At 35.7% G+C, this 22,179-nt stretch overlaps 2 protein-coding genes across 3 annotated transcripts; both read left to right on the forward strand.

Moving 5' to 3' along the window:
* Window positions 1-269: 269 nt before the first annotated feature.
* LOC107906304 (phenylalanine N-monooxygenase CYP79D16) lies at window positions 270-2,748 on the forward strand. Its single transcript, XM_016833267.2, has 2 exons — window positions 270-1,326; window positions 1,923-2,748. The coding sequence occupies exons 1-2, from the start codon at window positions 319-321 to the stop codon at window positions 2,565-2,567; spliced, it is 1,653 nt and encodes a 550-aa protein (XP_016688756.1). The 5' UTR covers window positions 270-318; the 3' UTR covers window positions 2,568-2,748.
* Window positions 2,749-10,108: 7,360 nt separating this feature from the next.
* Window positions 10,109-21,667, forward strand: LOC107906306 (methionine S-methyltransferase). 2 transcript variants are annotated; one of them, XM_016833268.2, is made up of 12 exons: window positions 10,109-10,721; window positions 13,074-13,267; window positions 13,398-13,604; window positions 13,704-13,799; window positions 14,327-14,515; window positions 14,586-14,774; window positions 14,871-15,107; window positions 16,446-16,580; window positions 17,406-17,723; window positions 17,889-18,068; window positions 19,601-20,560; window positions 20,929-21,667. In XM_016833268.2, exons 1-12 carry the CDS (start codon window positions 10,508-10,510, stop codon window positions 21,250-21,252), a joined length of 3,243 nt encoding a protein of 1,080 aa, XP_016688757.1. In that variant the 5' UTR covers window positions 10,109-10,507; the 3' UTR covers window positions 21,253-21,667. The 2 variants fall into 2 exon arrangements, with proteins under 2 accessions (XP_016688757.1, XP_016688758.1); XM_016833269.2 differs by lacking the exon at window positions 10,109-10,721 and adding an exon at window positions 12,329-12,678.
* The last annotated feature ends 512 nt before the right edge of the window (window positions 21,668-22,179 follow it).

Genomic DNA, 22,179 nt, shown 5'->3' on the forward strand with positions numbered 1-22,179 from the left:
TTTCTCAAAAAATAATTTTAGTGAATTTTTGCTATACAAAAAAAATATTTTCTTTTACTAAAAATCTTAGAAAAATTTATGGTTGGTAATAAAATACATAAAATATGTTTCAAATTTTCGAGTAAAGAACCTGCAAGAGTTTGTATGGGGCGTTACTAATGGCATCCAGTAATGTATTTTGTTCTGGAGTGACAAAACGCTTTTCATCACTCCAACTCTTGATTCCTTTTATGCCAATATTTCCCTATAAATATCGACACTCACCATCTCAATTCACCACAAGAAAAACAATAGAGAAATTCCCTTCTTAAGTTAGCCATGGATAACGCAGCTAGTGCATTCTTCACCTCTTCCTTGAGTCGTTTCATCACTGTGTCCTCAATTTCTTTCGCCACTTTTCTGAGCATCTGCTCCACCTTTGCTGTCATGGCATTCGCTTTCTATTTCCTCTTCAAGTTCCTGTCTGGAGGTAACGGGAAAACAAAGCAAGCCCCTCTCCCACCCCTCCTCCTGAAACCTTGGCCTATTGTGGGAAATCTCCCTGAGATGCTTATAAACAAGCCCACATTTAGGTGGATACATGAACTGATGAAGGGTATTACTACGGGCATTGCATGCATCCGCTTTGGAAATGTGCATGTAATTGTCATCACTTGTCCTGAAATCAGTTGTCAATTCCTGAAAAACCAGGACGCTGTTTTTGCATCGAGGCCAGTTAGCATGTCCACTGATGTCACCACTAAAGGCTACTTAACAACAGCTCTGGTGCCCTTTGGAGACCAATGGAAAAAGATGAAGAAAGTGCTGATGGGCGAATTGCTTTCCACAACCCGCCACCGGTGGCTGCATGAAAAAAGGGTTGAAGAAGCTGATAACCTTGTGCGTTACGTGTATAACCTGTGCACGTCTGCAGGCGGCCTGGTAAACGTGAGGGTGGCATCACAACAGTATTGCGGCAATGTACCAAGAAAAATGCTGTTCAACAGGAGGTACTTTGGGGAGGGTAAGGAGGATGGAGGACCTGGGTTTGAAGAAGAAGAGCATATCAGTGCTGTTTTCACCATCCTTGCGTATCTTTACTCGTTTTGCGTATCTGATTATCTTCCACGCTTGAGAGGCCTTGATCTGGATGGCCATGAGAAAGTTATGGCTGGCGCTCTTGCAGTTATGCAAAAATATCACGATCCAATAATCGATGAGAGGATTCAACAGTGGCGAAATGGTGAGAAGGAGGACGTCGACGACTTGCTTGATGTCATGATTAGTATGAAAGATGCACATGATGACCCCATTCTTACCCCGGATGAGATCAAGGCTCAAATAACTGTAAGCTAGCTTATCCCTCCTTCACATGCACCTAATTTTTTTCATTTTTAAACTTTTTATTATTATTTTAAGCTTAGTGAGTCAAATAAAACTTTATTTCATAATAAGTTCAAACTGGGCTGCACCACTCTGAACAAGTATGCAAATTGAAACAAGAACCCAACTGATATTACAAGACCTTAGTTATTATTACCACAAACAAAAATAAAAACACCTTAAAACCAGGCATGCACCAGAATTTCAGGTAGTATAAGCCACACTAAGCAAGAACGCAAGCTAGAAACAGGAACCCAGCTGATGTCACAAAAGCACAAAGACAGAAAGAAAAAAGAACCCTTGCAACTAAGCATAGATAAGTTGGACGTTTCACTCCCATCTTTTCTAGGGTGTTGACAAAAATGAAACTTTTCTTGGTCGGTGGGGTTTGCAGTTTCGATACCTTTTCGTTTTTCGATGTATGTTTTGCTTTCTGTTGTTTCGTTTTGTACTGACCTGGAAATAAATTAGGATGCATGCAAGTGGAGTAAGTAGTAGAGAAGAGATGATATATTTTTCACGCAAAATGAATTTAAGGTTGATTTGGATTACTTTTGAAGGAAATTATGATCGCAACGGTAGACAATCCGTCGAATGCGGTAGAATGGGCACTAGCTGAGATGCTGAACCAGCCGGAGATAATGGAGAAAGCTGCGGAGGAAATAGATAGGGTTGTTGGAAGGGAGAGGCTGGTCCAAGAGACTGATTTCACCAACCTCAACTATGTCAAGGCATGCGCCAGAGAAGCCTTCAGGCTCCATCCAATTGCACCCTTCAATGTCCCGCATGTCTCTGTGGCTGATACAACTGTTGCCAATTACTTCATCCCGAAAGGGAGTCATGTGCTTCTTAGCCGCACTGGTCTGGGTCGCAACCCTAAATTCTGGGATGATCCACTCAAGTTCAAGCCAGAGCGGCACCTCAAGGGGGATGGGGTCTCACTGGCTCTAACTGAGTCAGAACTGCGCTTCATCTCCTTCAGCACCGGAATGCGTGGGTGCAAGGGCGTCCTGCTGGGGACTTCCATGACTGTCATGCTATTTGCAAGGCTGCTGCAGTGTTTCACTTGGACCATCCCACCAACTAGTCAGAAACCCGTCGATCTGAGTGAGGCCAAGTACAATCTGTTTCTTGCCAATCCGCTCGTTGCTGTTGCCAAGCCCAGGCTTCCCTCCCATGTTTATGCGTTGCTCTCCCTCAACTAGTTATAGCTATAATAATAAACACCAACGCATGCCTGTTGCAATGCCTTAGCATTGCATTGCATGCTACTAGTACTATGTTTTCTCTTTTCTTTTGTGTGTGTGTTTGAAAGCAAGCTATGTTGCCTTGCATTGCAGTATATTGCATGCAACTATGTATTAGGAAGCAAGTATGTTTTAGGAAACTACTAAGTTCAGGCTCTCCCCTTTCTCCTTAATGGTTAGGTGCTTCTCATCTAAACTTTAACAAGGTTAAGGTTAGAGAGAGCTGGTAAGCAGGAGAAACTAAGGAAACAACTATGTTTTCTCTTTGCTAATATATATCAATAAATATATATATTAAGAAAAAAAGTTTGAATTGGTGCCTTACTAAATGTATTAAGAATCCCGAAAAAAATTAAAATGAAATACAATTAAATATGAATATTTGATGCTTCACCAATAGCTACACATTATCCAAAAAAATTAAAATAAAATTCACTTTTAATTTTATTTCTAATTATTTGAAATTAGCAGAGTGTATCAAATATTACCTTTTTTTATTTAAAAAAATTATTACACATGAAATTATTATATAATATCATTGAAAAAAAAACTACTCATATATTACATTATTGAATAAAATTATTTAAACATATACTAGTTCTAAGGCACATTGATGAAAAATTTTATGTAAAAGACATTTTTAAAAGTGTTAAATTAAAATTAAGTGAAGTCTTAGTTGAAACAATTGAGGTAAATGCTTAAAATTCATATGCCTCAAGTTTAAATCTTATTATTAAAAACTTTAAAATAGTTCAAGAAAATCTAAAAATGTTTGACGAAAAATAAAAAAAATAGTAAATTATTAAAAACCTCACAATATTACAAGATAGTCAAAGAGATCGTAAATTATTTAAAAACCTCAAAATGCTTTAGACAACCAAAAAGATGGTAAATTATTAAAAACTTTAAAATAAATTATTAAAAACCTCATATTATTCCAAAACAACCAAAGAGATAATAAATTATTAAAAACCTCACAATATTCTAAGAAAACCTTAAAATGTTTCAAGACAAACAAAGAGATAGTAAATTATTAAAAACCTCAAAATGTTTCAAGACAGATAAAGAGATAATAAATTATTTAAAACCTGAAAATATTTCAAGAAAACCTTAAAATGTTTCAAGACAGACAAAGATATAGTAAATTATTTAAAACCTCAAAATATTTCAAAACAAACAAAGAGATAGTAAAATATTATTCCAAGACAACCAAAGATATAGTAAATTATTAAAAACCTCAAAATGTTTCAAGAGAGACAAAGACATAGTAAATTATTAAAAAAAACCCTCAAAATATTTCAAGAAAACCTTAAAATGTTTCGAACCTAACAAAGAGATAGTAAATTATTTAAAATCTTAAAATGTTTCAAGACAAACAAATTAGAGAGAGTAAATTATTAAAAACCTTAAAATGTCTCAAGACAATCAAAGAGATAGAGATAGTAAATTATTAAAAATCTTAGAATGTTTTAAGACAATAAAGAGATAATAATTTATTCTAGAATAACTAAAACCTCAAAATGCTTTTGAAAAGGACAGCGTCGTCGTCTTCTATATATACTTACGATAGTCGCTGCCTATATAATTTCTATTTCAAATGCGTTTCCATAGATGGTCAAAATTACCACCAAGCTGATTGGCCTTTTTAAGAAACCACAGCAATTAATTACAAGGTTAAAGCATCAACCATTTCAAAAACAATTAGAGAAAAAATTATAAAAGCAAAAGCCAATGCCACAACCGAATCATCACAATGTTATTTTTAAGACAACAGCCAAAAAAACCTATTCCCGCTTGACCTTTCTTCCTTGCAAATATTCCAATGCACTTGTAGTACTATAATTTCTTTTAAAGCATCGCAAACAGATACTGCGATTTGGAAAATTTTGTAATTATTTAAGTTTAATAAATCAAAAAACTTTTGTATATAATTTAATAATCAATTTAACCCCTTAATCCAAAACAGCACCTAATTGAGCTTTTAATAGAATAATTTTTATTACTTTTTTTAAATATTTTTATAATTTTTGAAATTTTTATTTTTTTATAAATTTTATAAAATTATAAAATTCTATTTTTTATTAAATAATTTCTAGTATTTTTATTATTTTATTATATTTATAATTTTTTTTAAAAACCCTATGTTTTTTAAATTCTAAAAAGATTATGATTTTAATTTCTTTTAGAATGCTTATGTTTTTTCGGGAAATAATTTTGTCACTTGGCACAACATAAAGTTAACAACTGAAATTAATTTTTGGAGAGCTTAATTAATTACTTATATTCAATTAATAACTCAATTAAGTGTGTTGTTTTCGACTGAGGATTCAATTAATTATTAAAATATTTTACAATATTTTATATATTTAGCTAATTACTTCTTTAGACCGACTCTAATAACTTTTTTGTTTTGGGTACTGGATCAAGCTTTCATTAGTAAGGGAATACAAATGTAGCCAACCTCGCCCATCTTAATACTTGTTTGGAGATATATTGTACCAACTCCCTCTCTTCATTGACAATCTTAAAATTACCAAGTCTCCCAATATCATTTATTAGTGGTGTGAACTTCCAGTTGATATCAGTATTCTAGTGTTGAAAGATTTAGGTGAAAAACTTTACATCATTCTTGAAAATGCTTAGAGTAAGAATTGAGGTTGCTCGGATCAGAAATATAAATGCTTGTTGCAGATCTTCAAGATCAAATTGTCCTGGCGAAGGAAAACAGCACTTCCTTATTATTATTTTTTTTGGTAACAACTTCCTTATTTTGATCATCAATACACAGTCTATACCTATTCCCGCTTTACCTTGCTTCCTTGCAAATATTCCAATGCACTTGTAGTCTATGCTATCATTGACAACTAATCTTGTTTCATTCCACACAATAAGATTATTCATTGTGCCCATTTTTTGAGCATCTGGATTGAAAGCTTCTTGCCAATTGTTGCTTAGGACTCTAGCTCTTCCTTTGAAAACAACATTCATTTCTTTGTATCCCATATGCTCCAAAGAATGCTAATAAAATCATATTTATCAGTACTAGTGTTGTGTTCAGTTGGAAGAGGTTCCAATCTCCTTTCTGTTAAGTTCATGCTAAGAATAAAATGTCTAACATCATGATTACCAAGCTCATGTGTTCTTATGCTAAAAATATGAATATTGATATATTATCATAATTTTTTTATGAAAAATATTAGTTTGAAGATCCTTAACGAAAACATGTAAACACGTGTAGCGTGAAGATGAAATTAATTTTCCACAGCCAGGAAGGAGGAAAATAAAGTAACTCAGACACAGTAGTGTTGGATGCTCATAAGACAAAAATGGTCAAGTGAAATGACGTGGATTACAATTAGGGATTGGGAATGGGCCTGTGGGCTTATGTTATAAGCTGCATGCATTAAGTAAATGAAGTAGAGACTAGTGTCACGGGCCGCAGTTCAAAGCCCGTGACCATCGCACCAAATGCATCCAATGGAGGTCTATTGCTTAAATAGGGATCATTTGGCCTACGAGAACTGGCCCGATTAAAGAGCTATTGGACAAGCCTGTCAGATTGAAGCCTGGTTGGCCCGATAATAAAGAGATGGCAACTTAGGCTAATATGGTAACTAATATTAGAAGATAGAGGGAATCATATCTTGTAAAGATTAGATTAGATTTGATAATGCTTATCTTGTAAATCCCTAAAATTAAGGGATATGGTTAAATCTCATCCGTCGATGTAAATGTATCTTGACCGTCGGTTTTGGGGGAGCTCAACTATAAATAGAGAGCCTCCCCTCATTTGTACTCACTCCATTCACTGTTTTATTATTCTTTGTGAATAAGAGAAATAGAGAGCATTTACTCAAACACTTTGCGAGCGTTCTTTCTGTTGTTCTTTGTTGTTCTTCTTTTGGCATAAATCGCTTCCGCTCTTCATTTGAAGCCTTTGAGGAGTTCTAAAAGAATCCCCACTTGAGTTAAGGCTGACTTGGGCGAGTTTGGATGAACGGATCGCCTAAGGCTGCACGGATTGCGAGACGAAAGGTCTAGCCCCGTGACAAGTGGTATCCGAGCAAGGTTTGAACCAAGTAATATCCAAGTTGTTGGTTCAAAGGCACTGTTGGGATGTCGAGAGAAGAATTCAAACAAAGGTTGGCGAGAAAGTCTTTAAGAGAGATGTTGTCGGCTGTTGAGAAACGCGTGGGTAAACTTGAGGAGCCCATGGAGGATACAAAAGAGTCGGGCAATGCGCTTGGGGAAAGTATTGATGACTTGAGGGAGCAGTCCAGGGACTTTGTGACCATGTGTCTCACTTCCCAAAGGGATAGCGTGCAAGAGTTGCTAGATTTCCAAATGAAGAAGTTGACAGAGAGAAACGATGCTCTCGTGGCCATGATGATGGCTTTGAAGGAGGAAACAATGGCCACGACGAGGGCTTTGAGCACAAGGATAGAGAAGCTCGATGGAGAGTTAACCTTGTGTCGAGCAGCCGTGGGGAATGGAGTAGCAAATGCAGCACTCAGTAACGAGGATGTCCCGAAGCCGAAAGAGTTTGTGGGGACAAGGTCTGCATGCGACGTGGACAATTTCTTGTGGATGATGGAAAACTACTTCCCTGCCAAAGGCATCATGGATGATGCGGTTAAGGTAAACACTGCTTCAATGTTTCTTACTGACATTGCGCTTTTATGGTGGCGAGGCAGGACCACAGATAAAAGGCAATGTGAGATTGAGATGTGGCAAGAGTTCCAATGCGAATTGAAGGGATAGTTTTACCTAGAATTTGCCGAGGAAAAAGCTCAGACAAAGTTGCAAGGGATAACGCAACGGGGCACAGTGAGGGAGTATGTTCGAGAGTTCAAGGAACTCATGCTCCAAGTTTCAGAGGTGATCGAAAGAGAGGCATTGCTTGCTTTTCAGAACGGATTGAAGCCGTAGGTTAGACAGGAGGTGGAACAAAGAGGTGTCCAAAAGTTGTCGGAAGCCATGACGGTAGTTGAGTCCGTGGTCAAGCTTGGTCTAGGGAAAGACAAGCTTGGGTCTTCCAAGTCCGAGGAAAGGGGTGTATGTGAAATGGATCACAAGGAAGATTTTGTTGATGGCAATGGTAACGACGACAATGGTGGTAATGGAAAACCACGAGTTGGGAAGAAGAAACCCAAGAGGAAGAGGGACAAGCTGAAATGCTTTCTTTGCGACGGTCCACACATGTTAAAGAAATGTTCGAAGAAATCTGCGCTTAAGGAGAAGCCGGTGGGTAAGGCCTTGGTACTTGGTTCGAGCGCAAGGGGTGTCGAAGCTAAGAAGGCCAAAAGTGAGAAAAAGCCAGTGGAGTACTTCTTGTGTCATGATCCGCATAGGTTGCGGAAGTGTCCGAAGAAGTCTGTCATCGAGGGGAACAATGGAGTAGACAAGGAGCCCAAAAAGCTTGGTTTGAGCAAGGGAAAAGCCGAAGCCAAGAGGGCAAAGAAGAGCAAAAAGAAGCGAGTAAAGTGTTTCTTGTGCCGTGGTTTGCATGAGTTGCAGAACTGTCCAAAGCAAACCGGAGTCAAAAGAAAGGCAACGTCTGAGCTTGGTGAGTCATCGGAGGGGCTTCTACCCAAGGAAGATGTGAGTTTGTTACCAAACTTAGAGGAAAGAGTTGCGATGAAAACAGTAAAGCTGGAACTAATGAGACTCAAGTTGAGTGAAGCGTCGGAGTTGGCCGAGTCATCGACAAGGCTTCCACCTATGGGAGAGGTGAGTGGTGCATCGGACTTTAAGGAAAGAGAAGTGATGCATGTGAGACAGTTGACCAGAGTAAATGTGAAGGTACATTCTGAACACTGTGATAGTGTTTTGCATTCTAACTTGTTGACTTGGCGAGAACGTAGGGGCCCTTTCGAAGTTCTTGAGCAAAGAGGTCGAGAGACTGTGGGCAAAGCGAAGCCAAATATGGTGAATCAAGAGGATTCTGTTCGAGAAAAGTTAGAATATGGACAAGAGAGTGACATAACTTCTTGTCATCGAGATGTACAAACGAGTAGGACGGTTCGAGTGAAGAAGCGACATAAGCCGAAGCAAAAGTCTCGAAGGAAGGGAAAGGCTAAGGCATCGAGACGAGACCGAGGCGAATCAAGTCAGTGCCATTCGGAAGTCGCAACGAGGACGTTGCGAGAATGGGTGGAGGAGAATGTCACGGGCCGCAGTTCAAAGCTCGTGACCATCGCACCAATTACATCCAATAGAGGTCTATTGCTTAGATGGGGATCATTTGGCCTACGAGAACTGGCCCAATTAAAGAGCTATTGGACAAGCCTGTCAGATTGAAGCCTGGTTGGCCCGATAATAAAGAGATGGCAACTTAGGCTAATATGGTAACTAATATTAGAAGATAGAGGGAATCATATCTTGTAAAGATTAGATTAGATTTGATAATGCTTATCTTGTAAATCCCTAAAATTAAGGGATATGGTTAAATCTCATCCGTCGATGTAAATGTATCTTGACCGTCGGTTTTGGGGGAGCTCAACTATAAATAGAGAGCCTCCCCCTCATTTGTACTCACTCCATTCACTGTTTCATTATTCTTTGTGAATAAGAGAAATAGAGAGCATTTACTCAAACACTTTGCGAGCGTTCTTTCTGTTGTTCTTTGTTGTTCTTCTTTTGGCATAAATCGCTTCCGCTCTTCATTTGGTGCCTTGGAGGAGTTCTAAAAGAATCCTCACTTAAGTTAAGGCTGACTTGGGCGAGTTTGGACGAACGGATCGCCTAAGGCTGCACGGATTGCGAGACAAAAGGTCTAGCCCCGTGACACTAGTAGCAGAATTAAATTGGATTAGATATTTTTCTTTTCCACGAGTAATTAGATTAGATTATAAATAAGTTGAAATACGGTAAAAATATCATGAATATTTTTGTATTAAGAGTTGGATTGTATTTTGTCTCATTCTTCTGTTATAAATTTTATCCATTTTTATCGTTCAATGTTGGTGTAGTTGACGGAGTAATTAAATAGTGACACAGGCATGCTGTGATAATATTTTAAAAGAATATAAAAAAACCTAAAAATAAATAATTTTTATAATTATTTAAAAACCATATCTAGGATGAACTTAAACAACCATTTGTGAAAATTGAGGTCTAGATTTATTCTTTATCAATCAAAATCATATAAAATTGATGAAAAACATTAATGTTGTGATTAATTGTACTTGAATACTCACTTAAAAATTGATACGAATTAAAATTATTCTATTTTTTTAGAGAGATCAATTTACTTACGAGTTATTATTCAGTATACTGATAGTGTATTTTTTTATTTCACAAATAACCTTAAACAATTGTTACGCGTCTTTTTTTAAATATTTATTTTTTAATATTTTACTATATACTCCTAAAACCCTTGTCAAGTCTAATAACCCAAACAAATATTAATGTTTTAATTATTAAGATTGAGATCCCCGCACCAATCCCTTTAAACTTCATTAGAAAAATTAAGAGCAATAGTGGGGATAAAATTGCAAACTGAAATGCATTGCCCAAACAAGAAAATAGTACAACAAAAAAGTTCCATCTTGCATACATTTTTGCATCCAAAGCTGAAGGCCCAAATTGGAACTCTTAGAAAACATAATTATTGCTTTGACCAAAAAAGAAAACAAATTATTGCCGCATGGAAATAAAATAAAAATAAATTAATAGCCAATAGTCAAAAAAATAATTTAATAAAAACATAAAAAAAACGTTGAAGTGTAGACGGGTGAAGGATCAAAAGTTGGAGACCTCGACCAAAATAGTAAAGTCCAACCTGTAGCGAAGTAAAATCGGGAAAACTAAACAGCAAAAAAGTATATATTTGCTCTCTTAAACTGGTAAAAAAAGAAAAGAAAAGAGAAGAGAAGAACCAGAAAGTGTGCGTGAACATGGCGGTGGAGGAGTTTTTGAAGCAGTGCCAGCAATCGGGTGATGCTGCATACGCTGCCTTCCGATCGCTTCTGGAGAGGCTTGAGGATCCGAAGACGCGCGTCGACTCCCGGGTCTTCCTTTCGGATCTTTATTCCAAGGTCGGATCATCAGATGATTGCTTCAGCAAGTACCATTTCCGGATCCAGGACATTCAGTTGGACCAATATGAAGGTAGGTGTTCAATGCCACTGTGCCTTTGCCCTTAAATTTCATTTTTTATTCCTTAGGAATTATTCCTGCTTTGTTTTCGATTTCAAAGTGTTTAGTTCAAAGAAAGTGGAAGAATACGAAAAGAAAAAATATATTTTTTGGGGATTATTCTTTTTCTTGGTTTTACAAACATGTTTTATTTTTCTCATACTCAAGGTAATATTTTATTTTGGTGCATTAACGATAGATATGCAACTTAACAGTATAATTACTTAAAAAATTAAATATAAATTAAGAGGATGCGATAAGCACAGCTATCAAAAGCCAAAAGAACCCGTACTTTTTGGTTCTAAAATATTTATGCTTTTTCAGTCTTTCTTTTGAATGGTTTTTACTTTATCGTCTATCCAGAGAACCAATCAAGATCGCTTGAATTTTCAGATTAAGAAAACTGATAACTAATTTTGGTTTTTGTCGTTTAATTCGGATCACAATTGCTTCTTCCTGTTTGGTCCTTTACTTTTAGTTCGGCCCTCAGCCTTATCCCTAGACTCTCTTGGTCCACAAGCTGAATTTGATTAGTTTTGGGCTCTTGACTTAGGTAAAATTAGAGGTCAGTTTTTTATATGGGTCATTGGATAAGATTTTTTAGCATAAACTCGATTAAAATATTATATTATAAAATAATATTATATTAATTATATATATTAAATAATATATTTTTATGAATTTGAAATAATTTAAATTAAATTCGAAATGACTTTGAAGTATAATTTATTTTTTAAAATCAACTTAATAAACACATAACTGAAACATAAATAACTTATTTGAATGTTAAGACTTTTAATTACTATTTTTGAAAATGATTAAATGGTATGTTTTATGTAGGTGGCAAGTGTCCGAAAACTTGAAAATAAAAAAGAAGCATGATGTAATTATAATAGTGTTTTTAAATGGAGTTATTGTAATAGTGATAAAATTTAATTAATCGGTTGTAAGTTAAATCTCATATCTTTATTTTTAATCAAACTGTTGGATTTGACAAATTAATAAACTTGTTGTATTTTTTCGTTAATAAGTTTGTTATATTTTTACAATAGTAATCTTTTAAATAAATAATAAAATGCTTTAATAATGATAATCTTATATTAATATTTAAAATAAATTATATATTTTAATTACTATGGGTATACTTATAATTATTTTACAATATACTTTTATCGTTATGCATATTTATTTAATAAACAATAACTTTAAAAGCATTATTTTTAATTAAAAAGTATAATTCATTTTCATGAAATTTAGAATAAAGTATATAACATACACCTGTTCATAATGATTCATGTATTTTGTCATAATAATTGGTATGTAATGTTATAATAATATATTATCATGTAATTTAGGCCAAATTATAGGGTAACTGGGTTTTTTTCCCTGTTCGAATCAGTTCAGGTTTGGTTTAGTTCGGGTTTAGGCTCAATCATTTTGAGCACAAATTGTTTATTAGTTTAGATTGTTAATGTTTTATGAAGTTAAATTCAAGTAAATTAGGTAGAGGTTTTAGATTTGAGTCAAAATTAATAAGTCCCACTATAATAACATAGAAGCATTCTTTGAGATGAAAGCCTCGTTTCAGAAAGATTTTCTGCTAAATCACATGAAATATACTTTGCAAAATACAGATGAGATTGTAATGCTAGCCCACCAAAGGGTTCCTTAACCAGTATAGTGTTTTCAAGCCGTCAATGTCCAATACCAAACACATAATTGTGGCATAATTCTTTTGTCCCTTATATTGGCATATAGCATTGAAGCCAAAGCAATAGATTTTGAATTATTCCAATGTCTATCACAATCTTCAAGATCGATTTGTAGATGCTTGCTTCACGAACCTTAAAGTATCTTCATCTCGCTTCTTTTTTTTCTTTTCCTTTAACTAGAGTATCCCAATTATCCTGTAGGGTCGAAAGTATTGAAGGTAAAGTTCTTTCAACAAGTATACTTCTCCAAATTCGAACTTGTGTTCTCATCCTTTTCTAATTACATATAAATATATGGCCATAGGATGCGTTAATGAGTTTGGATTGCTTGTCCTGAACCATATTCCTTCAACATCTTAACATTTTTCTTTTATCAACATCTGAAATATTGATTTTTATAGTTTGATTGGATCTCTACTGTTTATCTCACGCCAATTTATTTCAAATGAAAGATGGGTGCGAACACGTGTCCATGCATTGAATCCCATTGTATTAGCAGTTATTCCTCCTCTATCTATTTTCCTTTTTATACAATAGAAGCATTTATAGCCTGTAATATGCTTGTCATACGTCATGAGTTCTGTTGCTTTAACATATTTTGCACTATGCGTAGGCTATCCGGGAAGGAAAAAACTGACAATGATGGTGATTCCGAGCATTTTTGTACCAGAAGACTGGTCATTTACCTTTTATGAAGGACTCAATAGGCATCCAGATTCCATTTTCAAGGACAAGATAGTTGCCGAGCTTGGCTGTGGAAACGGATGGATATCTATAGCCATTGCTGAGAAATGGTTGCCTGAAAAGGTTTTAATTTGTAGTTTTTCTCCCTAGTGGCACAAACATAGAATGTTCCTCATGTTCTATATGCATGGAGAATTAGTTGTTCAATCCTTTCAAGTACCTACCAATATGTGCCTGAATTCATCTTCTGCAGGTCTATGGACTTGATATAAATCCACGAGCAGTGAAGGTTTCTTGGATAAACTTGTACATGAACGCTTTTGATGAGAAAGGCCAACCAATTTATGACGTAGAAAAGAAAACCTTACTTGATAGGGTGGAGTTTCATGAATCTGACCTGCTATCTTATTGTAGGGAACGTGATATTCAACTTGAACGGATTGTTGGATGCATACCTCAGGTAGTGTGACAGTTGATAACTGGTATAGCTGTGTAGTAAATAATGAAGTTGCATAAAATCCTGATTCCGCAATACTTCTATCGTTTTTTCTCCTTGCAGATTCTTAATCCAAACCCAGAGGCAATGTCAAAACTAATCACTGAAAATGCAAGCGAGGAATTTCTACACGCCTTGAGTAATTATTGTGCACTTCAGGTTGAATGTTTCTTTATTGGTTCCATGTTACACAGTATGTTAGAAAAGTAATAAGGTGCTACAAGCTCACATTTCTGACTATTTACTCTGGCTTAGTTGTATTCATGGATAAGGTTCCTTGGGACAGTTAATTATAACCAAGACACAAACATTGGCTGGTCCTTTTTGAAAGAAATATGTTTTTTATTCCATATTGGACCTTTTTCAAGATCAGCTTGGCTCAACTCTGGACGCCTAGGCACATTATAATTTATTAGGTTGCATAAAAGTTTAGAAACTTTTCTGTAGAGAAACATTTTGGAACTTTGAATTCTCTCTCTTTATTAACTTCATGCAATCTAGTTATCAGTCATATGTATTTTAACTTCTTTCAAGTCTTGGATTCTTCCTTTATATAATATGCTAAGGCAACAAGATTGCTGTCAAATTTGTGAATATCATGTGCACATTCATTCTTATAAAAAAAGACAAAGAAATTTAAAAATCCTCTCTCTGAATGCATCAACTTTAATTTCATTCCCATGTAGGGATTTGTTGAGGATCAATTTGGCTTAGGTCTGATTGCCAGAGCAGTTGAGGAAGGAATAGCTGTCATTAAACCCACAGGAATTATGATCTTCAATATGGGAGGCCGTCCGGGACAAGGCGTCTGTAAACGCCTGTTTGAAAGACGTGGTTTCCGTGTTACCAGGCTTTGGCAAACCAAAGTTCTTCAGGCAAGTAAATCCTTTAAAGTTGTAACCATTTCTTCAACCGGGTGTACTCAACTGAAAGATCTTGTTGCAGGCTGGGGACACAGATATTTCAGCTTTAGTAGAAATTGAGAAGAATAGTCCACACCGTTTTGAGTTCTTTATGGGGCTTTCAGGAGATGAGCCTATTTGTGCTCGAACAGCATGGGCCTATGGAAAGGCTGGTGGCCGTATCTCTCATGGATTATCAGTTTACAGTTGTCAACTTCGTCAACCAAACCAGGTGGGCATTTCATAATGATTTTGGCTTGTAGTTAGTGGATATCTTTTCCCTGCTTGGGGAAGAATAAAATGGCTGATCATTCTTTTAAACTGACAGGTCAAAGTAATATTTGAATTTCTTAAAAGTGGCTTCCAAGAGATCAGTAGCTCTTTAGATTTATCTTTTGAAGATGATTTAGTTGCAGATGAGAAGATTCCATTCCTGGCTTATCTTGCCAGTATTTTGAAAGAGAATTCGTACTTCCCATATGAGCTACCAGCTGGATGTAAAAGATTTCGCAATCTAATTGCTGGGTTTATGAAAACGTACCACCATATTCCGCTTACTTCTGATGTAAGAAAACATTCTTGACTTTCCCCCCACCCCCCTCTTTTCCCCTCTCAAATGACGTGATAAATCAGTTTGCCTGCTGCTAAATATTCATTATCTGCTGGAGTTTTGTTTTTCTCTTCTGTAAATCAAGAGCTTGTGAATTTCTGTTGTACCAAGTGATTTTGATGTGAATTGAATAAAGGATGGTTGGTAGAGGAAATAAGGATAGGCTAAGGTATCATTATAAAAATGTCGAAAACTCGTGCAATATCTACATGGTTTCAGTTTTTAATATGATATAAGCATAATGATCTAGTAGGCTGATTGCTCCATGTATTTTCATTTTCTTATAGAAGGCACCTTGATTTTTGGAGATAGTTCGACATGCATTCTTCTTGTATTATTATACAATACACTGAATTTGCCTTTTGACTTCTGTTGAGTGTCATTAGGTTTAACTCTTTAAGGTATGGAGGAGAAGAAAGAAAATTCTGTGTTGAATATTTGTTATAAATGAAAAGTGCAAAGGCTGTTACGGGAAATTAATTTACATGCCATTTGGTGCTTCAGAGCTAGCCTTTCTACTTTGAAAATAAAGGAATATCAAAATATTTATCTTTCGAATATGTGCTCGTGCATTATACAACTATAATTAAATAAAGCCCATCCTTTTAAGAGATTTTCAATATCCTTAAGTCATATTCTGCTGTATGATATAAGCAAACCTTTGCAGGTTATGCTTATAATGGTTGATTGGGCATATTGGAAACTAATGTAATATAATTAAATAAAGTCCATCCTTTTAAGAGATTTTCAATATCCTTAAGTCATATTCTGCTGTATGATATAAGCAAACCTTTGCAGGTTATGCTTATAATGGTTGATTGGGCATATTGGAAACTAATGTAATATACCTCTTTCTTCAAGGGTCTCCTTTGTAGTTTCTGGTTTTTGAGCTTAGCTTTATGACCTTGATCAATAAAATGGCATTGAAGGTGACCTTATGGCTTTTCCATTTCATTACTACTTAATACCAATTCTGATTAATGCCTTTTGGGTTTCATCTTCTATTCTTAATGCTGTCCAGTTAGGTGGCTTGAAACTTTTGTAGTAATACTGAGTGTAAGAATTTTTTGGTAACATCTTCTATTTTGATGCTAAGATTTAAATTCCTTGACCATTGCAAGTGATGATACATCATATAGCTGCAGTCTTGTCCTATCTTCATAATTCAAAGTAGTTTGCACCTCGGTACAATGTTTTTGCATTTTAAAGTATTCCACATGCAATGCTGTTTAGCATATCTGAGTACCTTATCTATTTTCTGCACTTCTGACATTATCTTCAATAATATGCAAGAATGTTGTCATCTTTCCTTCGAGGACTGTGGCAATTGAGAATGCTCTTCGGCTGTTCTCCCCCCGTCTTGCCATTGTTGATGAGCATCTGACCCGAAACTTACCCAGGAAATGGTTAACATCTTTGGCTGTTGAGGTATGTTTTATTTGTGATTTTGCATGTACATCAGTCAAGCTAGTTTTGAGTTACCTGAACTTAGCTGCACTATTCAGACTCTACTTGTTTTCTGTTGATCTGTGCTCAATCTCATGCCACTTAGATCTTGAGTTGATCTTTGTTTGAGCATTTTAATACTCTACACCAAATGAAATTCCAAAAAATTTAATATTATATACGTACAGATAAGATATAGTATTAGTTTCTTTACTGGATTTATTTGAGTTTTGAATTTAAGTTCAAACAGGAGAAGTCCACCTTCAAGCTCCTTGTCTAGGTAGATAATTGAGTTTAATTGAGTTGAGCCAAGTAGCTTGATTATTTTGTTGTGCCAAGCTTGAGTACAAAATGTAGACCTAACAAAATACAAAATGTAGACCTAACAAAACTTGAACTTTAAGCTTTTTAGTTGGGCCAACCTTGAGCTTGTGCTTGTCAGCCATTGACTCACCTTAGCTTCATTAACCTCAATTACCGATGCACTTTAATCTAAGTAAGTCGCTCAAAAGTGGACATTCAATTTGAAATAAGAGGGATTTCTTTTTGTTAGATAATTAGAGGGAATGTTACTGATAGGCAAAAGGAACAAAGGAGAAAAAAGAGGAAATAAGGAGAGAAATAGAAGAATTACGGGAGAAACCAGAAAGAACCAATAGACAGAAGATCCCAATATTGAGTCTTAAATAGTCATCATCCAAGACTTAGTCAAAACTGAAGTAACATGATTATCATAAACTTGAATCCTAAATTAAATCCTGACTCTTCATCAATGTCATTGCTGAGTTTTATATGTCCATGTTGCAGACTGCAGAAACTGGCTTGTCTGAGGATGTTCTTACCGTCATTGATGCACCGCGCCAGTCAGATTTGATGGTAGAGCTGATAAAAAAGCTGAAGCCACAGGTTGTGGTTACCGGGATAGCTCATTTTGAGTCGGTTACTAGTTCAGCTTTTGTGCAATTATTAGATGCCACCAGAGAAATTGGGTCTCGTCTTTTCTTAGACATATCTGACCACTTTGATTTATCGAGCCTTCCAGTTACCAATGGGGTACTCAAATATCTATCAGGAACTCCTCTGCCCTCACATGCAGCGATCCTTTGTGGCTTGGTAAAAAATCAGGTAAATTTTTAAGGCAACTTGGTCAACCTATCAAATGGTGTTTTCTATTTACAAGGGCTAATTCAATGGTCTTCTATTAATTTGACTTTCAGTCTCTTTAATTTCCTTTTAGTTTGTTTATGATTTGACAAATTCTCATATGTTGCTGCACAAACCTTTTCACAGGTCTATTCAGATTTAGAAGTTGCCTTTGTGATATCAGAAGATGAGGCTATCTTAAAAGCCTTGTCAAAAACTGTCGAAGTACTTGAAGGGAATACTTCATTGATTAGCCAATACTACTATGGACATCTGTTTCACGAGCTTCTAGCCTTTCAACTGACAGACAGGCATTCACATTTACAGGTTGGCACATTAACTCTCAAGTATATAGAATAGAAATCACCATTCTTCCATTGGCAACACTTACTTTACCAGTGAAATTATAGATCCATTTCATATTGACATAAAAAACAAGTAGGAGTCGTTTTTCTCTTGATAATAAGTAAAGGCTATAAGGTTTTGGAGGAGATGAAGAAGAGAGTTGTGTTTTATTCATTGATGATTGGCTGAATTTATACGAGAATGAAACTGAACATGATAATAACTATTATTCAAATAACAAACCACAACTGAAATGCTAACGAATAGAAAAACAAACTGACTAGGTGTGGAAGATTCTAAAGTATCACTAATACGCCCCCTTTAAGTTTGGGATTGTGGAAAAACATCTAACTTGGGAAGTTGATGAACTAAGGCAGGTTTGAGTAAGGCCTTCGTGAGTGTGTCAGCCAGTTGATCGGCTACATGAATGTGGTTGACCTCAAAAGTTTTGCGTTCAACATGGTCCTAAACACTGTGAAAATTGATTTTCATGTGCTTCATCTTGCTATGCAAAACAAAATGTCAACATTAATATGTGGTTTTAAGATCGTCATAGAAAATTTAAGGAGTACAAGAGAGATGAGCCTGGAGTTCTTGCAAAAGGAGCAACACCCAAAGTGTTTTAGCAGCGGTGACAATGACCAGCTTTAGTTGAGGATCTGGCTATAGTTGGCTGTTTTTTTATGACCAGCTAATGGGATTATGTCTGAAGAAGAGAATGTAGCCATAATATGCGGTGTTTTTCAAGTATTTGAGGACCCGTTTGACCGATTTTATCATCTATTCTAAAACTAATTACAAAAATCTAGTGAAGCAAATCCAAAATATAACAGAATGAAAAATTCAAAATCTAACCATCACAGTATAACACCAGTTGATCTATGTTTTCTTAGAGGTGCACTTGTCCAATGTTAAATATTTCCTCTTCTTCTAGATATCATTCAAGTTCCTATATAGGCCCTGTTTGGCAATTGGCTTATAGTTGATTGCTGATTGCAGTGGCGGGTTTGACCAACTAATTCTATTAACTGTTTATTTAAAAGTGTAGTAAAACTTAGTTGATAGTTGAAAGTTGATATGTATAGGACAAATAAGGGCATGACATATTTTATTGTTAAGTATTTATTTATAAATTAATTAGTGAATATTTTTGAAAATTTAAATAAATAAATTTCTTAAGTTCCTTATTTGCAAATTTCTTAAGTTGCATAAGAAATCATCTTACACAAGTACATAAATTAATTAAGACAATAGAGGCTACTGATATCTTGGCAGTAATTTTTGAGAGTTTTTTGTTTTGAAATTTTTAACTCAACAAGTTCTTGCAAATTTCATTCACCAAACACTACAATTAGAGGGTTTGACTACCAATCCTCCATTTATATCCAAATCAACTAAAAAATACCCAAATCTCTGTTCAACAAACACACTCGTAATAAAATTTTACCATGCCTAGTTATTTGTGAATCTAAGATTTCTTCCCATATGAGGAGTTTTTTTCTACTTTCTTACAGAGATCTGAAAAGTCCAAATCAGTTGAGGTGATCGGTTTCTCTACTTCAGCAATCTCAGTCCTTAATAATGCTGAATTGTCCATTTCTGGTGACGAGAACTCTCTTATACATATGGATGTCGATCAATGGTTCTTGCCAACGCCTTCTCCAGTTAAGGCTGCTATCTTTGAAAGTTTTGCACGACAAAATATGGGGGAGTTTGAAATTGATGTCACTCACAGTATACAGCAATTTGTTAGGAGCAACTATGGGTTCCCAATTGATAGCAACACAGCTTTTATATATTCAGACTGCTTGCAAGCTCTTTTTAGTAAACTGGTCCTTTGCTGCGTTCATGAAGGTGGAACTCTGTGCTTTCCAGCTGGTTCAAATGGTAATCATGTTTCTGCTGCCAAATTTTTGAAAGCGAACATTGTAAGCATCCCTACAAATTCTGAAGAAGGATTTAAGCTGACAGAGAAAACACTCAACAAAACACTGGAGACTGTGAAAAACCCATGGGTATATATCTCTGGTCCAACAATCAACCCAACCGGTTTGATTTATAGCAACAAAGAGATGGAGAACATTTTAACTGCATGTGCAAAATTCGGGGCAAGAGTGGTAATAGATACTTCATTCTCAGGACTGGAATTTGACTTTGATGGTTGGGGTGGATGGAATTTGGAGGGATTTCTGCGGAAACTATCTTCCTCTGGCAACCCTGCTTTCTGTGTTTCTTTACTTGGAGGACTGTCTCTGAAACTGCTTAGTGGAGCAGTCGAATTTGGGTTTGTGGCTCTAAACCAACCATTTTTAATTGACACATTTCATAGCTATCCAGGCTTAAGCAAACCTCATAGCACAGAGAAATATGCAATCAAGAAGTTGCTGGCTCTGAGAGAGCAGAAAGGAGGCATGTTGGATATTGTCAAGGAACAAATTAGAAATTTGGAAGTCAGAACTAAGCGTTTGAAAGAGGTAACATCTTCTTCCCCTTCCATCCTGATGCGTTCACTCATACTGTCTACTACATTTAACTTGGCATCTCTTATCAAGGCGTGAAAGATATATTATTTTGCTTTATTGAAGTGTAAAACTATATCTAAAGCAGCATTGATTGATATCTTATCCCAATGCAATTTTAGAAAAAACAGGAACTTGATCTCTATCAATTACTAAACTGTGTTTTGACAGCAATTACACTCAGCTTCTTCCAAATCAAGTTATTCCATGCCTGGCATAGTCTTATTTATTGTCCTTGAAGGGATTGTTTTGAATATTTCAAAGCGGCAACTTTTTCCTCAAATTTCGCAGTTAATTTTTCCTTGTTTTTATTCTTCTAACAGGCCCTTGAAAAATGTGGATGGCATGTGCTTCAACCCTGTGCTGGTGTTTCAATGATGGCAAAGCCCCCTTTCCTCGACAAGACTGTGAAGCTGAGCCATTCACTTAAAGACACTAATAGTGGTGAAAAGGATGCTGCCTATGAAGTTATGCTCAATGATGCAAACATCAGGGAAGCCATTGCCAAGACCACAGGCTTGTGCATCAACAGTGGCTCATGGACTGGAATTCCTGGCTACTGCCGCTTCACTGTTGCCTTGGAAGAGAGTGAATTTGAGCTAGCATTGGCTTGCTTAGACAAATTTAAAAGCATAATTGGTAACTGAATTTTGATATCATTACCTACCTTCTAGTTCATCACTTTCACAACAAAGCCATAATGGAAAAAAACCCATTCCTTACCATAGGAACATTCTTCATAAAGCTGTAGTTACAGCAAGCTGTTAAAAAGACGGGTGTTTAAAGAAAGTTGTTCCTCCTAGAAGTTGATTCTTATTTGCTCTGGCTATTGCTTTATAGCCATAATGAAAAAATCATTCCTTACCATGGAAACATTCTTCATAAAGCTGTAGTTACAGCAAACTGTTAAAAGACAGGTGTTCAAAGAAAGTTGTTGTTTCCACAAGTTGATTCTTATTAGCTTTGGCTACTGCTTTATAAAAGCTATGGTTTCTTATTTCTTCCTTTCCATGTGAACAATTTCCAAGCATACAATAATCAAATCATTTTCTTTTTGTTTCAGTTCATTCGATCACTACTTCTTTACATTCTTTTTCCTTGTCTTTTGCACAGATCATGCACGATGGCATTGATGATGTCCCTTTTTACTTTAATATGCAAAAATTTGATAGTTAAAAAACATCTGAAGTCTGATTAACGAAATAAAGTACAAGAAAAGGGCAGGAGCCTTTTGCAACTGCCAAGCTTGCAGAATTCCAGGTGACGAAGTTGAAGAATTTGGCACTTCATTTTTTGCTGCAACAAGGTACCAACTAGACAGGGCCTAGTTCTAGTTATAATACACCATATATCTGGAACCATTGAGAGATAGGCAACCTAAGGTAAACTGGCACAGTGTGGTTATCTCTTGGATGGCTACTTTGGACAGATTACCAACTAAAAGCAAAGTGCGTTATAGAATATTCAGTGAACGCCTGTTTTGCAGCGAGGAGACCAGAGATTTTTTTTTTTGGGTGTAGAAGCTCAAAGCTCATATGAGGGAAATCCTTTCAGTATGCAATTTTAATATAAAT

This window comes from Gossypium hirsutum, chromosome D05, assembly GCF_007990345.1.
Source record: "Gossypium hirsutum isolate 1008001.06 chromosome D05, Gossypium_hirsutum_v2.1, whole genome shotgun sequence".
In the NCBI taxonomy this organism is placed as follows: Eukaryota; Viridiplantae; Streptophyta; class Magnoliopsida; order Malvales; family Malvaceae; genus Gossypium; species Gossypium hirsutum.